The following is a 6,287-nucleotide window of genomic DNA, read 5'->3' as shown; positions in this document are numbered from 1 at the left end:
TACGTAGAGGTATATTTATTATCTACAAAGTATGTGAATTTTCATTCCAAGCCCAATTAACATGTAAATGGGCAAAAAAAGGTCCAATAACATATTAAAAGGGTAATTTAGGCCCAATAGGCATGAAAATGGGCTACAAAGGCCCAATAAACATGTAACCCATAAATTAGGCCCAAATTAACATGTAGATGGGTTGTAAGGCCCACTACACATGTCATGGAAAACATTGGGTTCAATATACACTTAGTTGGGCCCTTAGGGCCCAACGACCAGATATCATGAACATTAAGCCCAATAATTGATTATCGACATATTATGTTCGTTTATTTTGTTTTGTTGTTCGTTTAGCTCAAAGTTTACCAAATTGACGTTAAGAAGCTTCCTGTTTGTAAAATCGAAATTTTTGTCCAATGATCCTCAAAATTTTAGTTAAGGCCCAAAGTTTTATAAAGATAACACTTTAGTCCACAACTTATAAAAAGTTGCAGTTTTTGTCCCAAATGTCTAAAAACTTACGGTTTTAGTCCAAAAAGTTATATTTTCACATTTAGGAACCTGTTTTGCAGAAAAGTACATTTTCAACCCTTCATTTGTAAAAGTTTACATTTTCGGCCCAATTTTTGGAAAGTTTTACGATTTTGGTCCATTTTGAAAATAATGTTATTTTCACCTCCAAATTTGGTTTATTTACATTTATGACTCCAACTTTGGCCAAATAACATTTTTAAACCTTAGAACTTCATGTTTTTCGTAAATTGGGCCCTAAGGCCGTGAGGCCCAAAAGTTTGGCCCAATAAGCTTAAATTTACATTCTTGACCCTTGTAAAAGTATGCTTAGCATAAAATATCTTTTTATGCATATAGGGTTTGTTTGTCCCCTATAAAAATATAAATGTCACTTTTTACCCTTATCTTTTATTTTCTTGAAAATTTTGACCCTTAAACAAGTTTTGTTGAAACTTTTTGTATCTCAAACATGTAATCATTTTTGGTTTGGAAATGTGATGTTTATAATTTAATAGTTCATAGATCTTTGCTAGATAATACTTAAATTTCGAGATTTGCTACATCTAACCCATTATTACCAAATAAACCAAGTATTCACACAAAAAATGCATATAACACATAGATCTACACATTTTACTTGCATTATCCCCAAAAAATCTTATGAAAACCGAAAACAAAGGGGGTATGAACTCACTTTTGCTTGATGTTTCGGTTTTTGGAAGAAGAAGTGGAAAGATGAAGTGGTTTTTGGCCCTATCAACTCCCTTGAGTAGATCTCGAACTTAAGAAGGTTTTTGGGAGTATGATCACCAAAAATCTTGTTTAAAAGAGTGATCTATCAAGAAGATGGAGTTATAAAACCTATATGTATAAAGGATTACCAAAAATGATGATTATCTTGTGAAAATCCTCTTGAAACACAAGCAAAAGTCTTGAGAATTTTGGATGAAAAAGATGAATGAGTCTTGAGAGAATTGGAGAGAGTTTGGTAAAATGTATGTGTGTGTGAGGGCTCTCGGCCGAGTAGAAGAAGGGGGAGAGAGAGAAAGAGAGAGAGAGAGAGAGAGAGAGAGAGAGAGAGAGGTGAGGTGACTAGTATGGATACATGGGAGATTTTAACATTGATACATGTTGGGCAATATAGAGGTGACATCTCCAAGTCAACCCTCCCCCCTTTAATTCTCTTCTTTCTTCCTTTTTTTTCTACATGGGCCGAGATTTTGGGCCAAGGAGAAATGGTGGAGTAGTTTGGGCCCATTAACTTTAGTTTGGATATTTGGGTCCTAAACATAAAACTTTTTGGCCCATTGGGCTCTTGGAAGCATTCATGGCCCAATTAGAATAAAAGAATGCCTTATGGCTCACTAATGGTTAATTGGATTTGTTATGGCCCAATAAGGCCCATTAGGGTTAGAATGAGTCATTTTAGACCCAAATGGTCCCAAAATGTTTTGGATTTATGATTTAGGTCCAATTAGGATCCATTTAGGGCTTCTAAGTTCAATAAAGTTGAATTGGGTGCTTATTGGTCCATTAGGTCCAATAAGGAACTCCTAGTCCAATATGGACTTAAACCGGGATTCTTAGGGTTTTTAGATTCTTTGATGAATATAATTGATGAATCTAAACGAGCCTTGAGTGAGATTTACTTAAGGTGCAATATTTATAATAGTTAAATGGTTACATAAGAATAGAATTTCCTAGCTAAAATGCTAGTTGTGACATGTATTAAGTCTAAAAACGAAAATTTTATGTCTTTATTTTTGGGATGTTACAGGCATGACATTTTTGATGCTTGCTCTCAAGGCTTCATCAACACAAGGGTTTGAATTGTTATTACTACATATTGTTACGCATAGCATCACAATATGCTCTACCTGAACATAAACAAAGTTATATGTCAATATTTAAAATCTAATATTATTATATAAAAATGACTACAATTAATCTCTTATACATGTAAAATGGGAGCGAGCTCAGTGTTCATGAGGTATCTCTTTCAACCACTTGTAAGTGTCCTTATTAAGCAGCTTCGGTTGTTCGATTAATTGGTGAAACTGTAGTACATTACACGTTGTGGCACATTCCCAAAGATCTTTAAACACCTTTCCTTTCCATCTCAATTTCATGTTTTCGTGAATGAGACAAAGACAATGTCAGTTCTCTGCACAAGGAAATAGCTTTGCAATCGCAAGAAACAAAGCCTAGCAATAAAAACATGTATGTTACAAAAACTAAATCACCACCCAAATTGATATGAAACCCAATGTTGAGAAGATTTGAATACCTTTTGCCTATCAGTTATAAAAGTGAAATTGGAATTAGTTTCAAAACCTAAACCATCACCCAAAATACTTAAAAACCAAGTCCAAGAGTGCAATGTTTCTGACATGACTTTATTTTGAGGCTTTCTCTCATTCGGTTTGGTGCCCTTTGACTTCTTTCATTAATTTTGAGGCTTTCTCTCATTCGGTTTGGTACCCTTTGACTTCTTTCATTAACTCAAAACGTATAAACTCAAACTTGAAGAGTCACAAATGAAACATGAAACATTAATAACTTCAAATTTAGTGCATTTGCTTTACATCATTTTAAAACCAAACATGGTGTTGTATTGAAAGTAATATCAAACAGCTTCCTATTTATCGACACTTCCCATATTCTTTATTCAAAGTTTTTGGCATTTCTTGTTTAAATTTCAAACAAATGTTTGGTATTTGATAATACTCTAAAAATGCATCAAGATAACAGTTAAAATTACAACTACAGAGCACTAGTAAATGCTTGATTTCATGCCATTTTCACGGAAGGCAAAAAGTGAAGTCTAACCAAAAGCCACAACATACAAAAACAAAAACAAGTAAAAAAACTCAAAAGAGTCTCCTTCAACTTCAAGAGTTTCTTATTTCTCCCTTTTCAACCAAAAACAAACACTTTATCCTTTCAAATGGAAATCCCATGAGATTTGACCAACTTCTCCACCTCCAAATACACAGTCGAATAAGGCAAGAACTCATTAAAATACTCTTTGCTCAAATCATTAATGGCAACTGCAAGTTTGGGGATTTCTAGGGTTTCTTCATGAGTTAGTTTCCTGACAAACTTTGCAGGATTTCCAGCCCATAATTCCCCTGTTGGAATCCTTCTTCCTGGAGGGAGTACAGATCCAGCTTCAAGTATAGACTGTGTTTCAACCAAAGATCCTTCCATAAGAATCGAATTCTGTCCAATTATGCACTCTGGCTCAATTGTACATGACCTTAATAAGCAGTAAGCCCCAACTGTTACAAATCTTTCAATCATAGTTTCTGCTGGTAAACCTGTAATAAATCAATCAAACCACAAACTAAGAATGTGTTTTTCGTGCTTCTAAAAGGTTCAAGAAACTATAAGAAACATAAGATTTAGTTGGATTGGGATTTCGATCATATTCTCACATAAAGGTTTGCAAATTAGGGATTTCCCACAGTTATTACATCCTGAATCACTAAGACAACTTGGTTCCTAATTAGAATTTCTGTAAGGTTCACAGTTCGAAATTCAATAGATCCTTGCAGAGTTTTCCTAATTTACAATGTTTTCAGGAAGCAACTATAGAAAATACCAAGTATTCGAAATTCTGTGAAGAATCCATGGAAATCCTAAAAATTAGATCAAAAGCAAAATTAGATTCTGGTAAAAACCTGTGGGAGAAGACCAAGCGGCATGAACAACACACTTTTCCTGAACATTGGAGCAGAACCCAACAGTGATCTTGTTAAGGTCTCCTCGGAGGACAGCGCCGTTCCAGACGGACGATCCGTCAAGAACGTTGACCTGCCCAGCTAATACAACGTTGGGGGCAACATAAGCGTCAACAGCGATCTTCGGAAGCCACTGACCTAAAGGGATGATCTGTCTCTGCCCTCTATAGTCCCACTTCACTCGATCCGGACATTCGGTTATGCTTTGTGCCGGCGGCGGCGATGATTTGGTTGCCTTCACCGCCGCTTCGGTGGCGAGAGCGCGGCTGAGCAGGTGGCGGTGGGAGCTGAGTGAGGATGTTAGGGCTTTTCTTGACAACCGTGCTAGTGACGCCATTTCACGATCTTCGTTTAACAAAGACGATGAGAAATGCGTTGAGTGGCGTTCCTGTGACTGAGGAAGTTAACGGCGAAACCCTTCTTCCTAACATCTGATCCTTCTTTTTCTTTAGTTTGAATTTTCAAGTTTGCACCTAATGTTTGTGAAGATTTCACATAGGTCCCTTGTAAAACTTTGTTTTCTTGTTTTCTTGTTTTTTTCTTCTCAAAATTTCACACTTCGTGATTAACTATTTGTTATAAGGGTTCTCTATACAAAAGAACCAACAATTTAGCCTTTTTATTTGGGTAAACTTAATTTTTTCCTTTTTAATTTATTTTGGGAAAGAGGGGATCATATATTAAAAAGAAAAGATAAATTAGCAAGACCATAAAGAAAACCGAATACAAAGAATTCATAGGGTTTTGCAACCAATTAACCCCTAAAAAGAACATTTTCTATTCCTATTCCAATACCAAAGAAAAGAAAATTCTCTATCGGAGTCAACAATTCTATTTTGTCTAAGTCTTCCTGCTGCAACAACTTTCTCATCTATGAACCTACAAATATACCAAATAGTAATCTCCAAATGTACCAAATAGTGGTACACAATCACATCCACTATAGTTTGCTTTTTCGAATGTAGAGACAAATTAACAATTATTACAAACAACCCATGAACCGATTCGAAATTTATATAAGTATCTCCAGACACAAATAAGGGATAATTAAGAAGGAACATTCATTCCTCGATCCACCAAGTTGGTTCTAGTAGGAATCCTATCCAACAGAACTCTCTAAATGATATTATTAACTTTATGTGTGGCATAAAGGTCAGATAGTCATGTGACTATCTAGTGTATTTCTACCATGATTGTGTTAACCTTTCTTCCTTTAAACTTAAGTGTTAAATGTGACTTAAGCATTTAAATTATTCTTTCTGAGCACCTGGGATCAAGTGAGCATCTGGAAGAAAATGTGAGCATCAAGGATCAATGGAGCACTTGAAAGCACGTGTGAGCATCAGGAATCATACATGAGCATCAAGAAGGGGGATGACACATCATCTGATATGTCATGAAGCAAGATGCGCCACTCCCAAAAATGGTGTGCCATCTTGGGGCTTGATGCACCACTTTCATCTTGATGCACCATTATAGTTGTGACAATCATGATAAGAGGATGCTCATAAGTTGAATATGCCTAATGAGGATGCTCATAAGTTGAATATGCTCAAGGAGGATGCTCATAAGTTGAAGATGCTTAAGGATGATGTTCATAAGTTGAAGATGTTCAAGGAGGGTGCTCATAAGTTGAAGATGTTCAAGGAGGATGCTCATAAATTGAAGATGCTCATAGTTGCATGATGTGCCACCATGATGGATGATGCTCCATCATGTGTGTAGCTGATGTTTAAGTAATGCATATCATGAATGAAGGTTCTAAAAGCAGTTACACGGCAAATTGTGATTGGTTGACACCTTTCACGGGCCTGTGGATTAATGGGCTTGACTTATTAAGGTTTTGGGTATGATATTTAGTCTATAAATATAGATGCATGCTTGCATTCTAGATGTGTCTTGTATTATAGTGAGTATGCAAATCCTTGTGAAAATTTACTTATAATCTTTGTTTGAGAACTCGTGAATAAAGAATACTCCTATGTTGCATGTTGACGTAGGTCATATTGACTGAACCACGCAAATGATATTTCTTTG

General features: G+C 35.7%; 1 protein-coding gene across 1 annotated transcript; it reads right to left on the bottom strand.

The window, feature by feature from the left end:
- Nucleotides 1-3,264: 3,264 nt before the first annotated feature.
- Nucleotides 3,265-4,690, bottom strand: LOC145042594 (gamma carbonic anhydrase-like 2, mitochondrial). The gene is made up of 2 exons (XM_078991046.1): nt 4,191-4,690; nt 3,265-3,827 (listed from the first exon to the last, which is right to left on the bottom strand). The coding sequence occupies exons 1-2, from the start codon at nt 4,585-4,587 to the stop codon at nt 3,451-3,453; spliced, it is 774 nt and encodes a 257-aa protein (XP_078847172.1). The 5' UTR covers nt 4,588-4,690; the 3' UTR covers nt 3,265-3,450.
- Between the last annotated feature and the right edge of the window lie 1,597 nt (nt 4,691-6,287).

This window comes from Lactuca saligna, chromosome 4, assembly GCF_052625555.1.
Source record: "Lactuca saligna cultivar CGN05327 chromosome 4, ASM5262555v1, whole genome shotgun sequence".
Lineage (NCBI taxonomy): Eukaryota > Viridiplantae > Streptophyta > Magnoliopsida > Asterales > Asteraceae > Lactuca > Lactuca saligna.
The sequence above is the reverse complement of the archived record's forward strand: the minus strand, read 5'-3'. Positions and strand labels throughout refer to the sequence as shown.

What these genes read in the sequence shown, in the direction of transcription:
- LOC145042594 (XM_078991046.1), bottom strand. Translation starts at nt 4,587, where the DNA reads ATGGCGTCACTAGCACGGTTGTCAAGAAAAGCCCTAACATCCTCACTC. An exon ending in CGCTTGGTCTTCTCCCACAG is followed by an intron (nt 3,828 to 4,190) that starts GTTTTTACCAGA and finishes GATTTATTACAG; the next exon opens with GTTTACCAGCAGAAACTATG.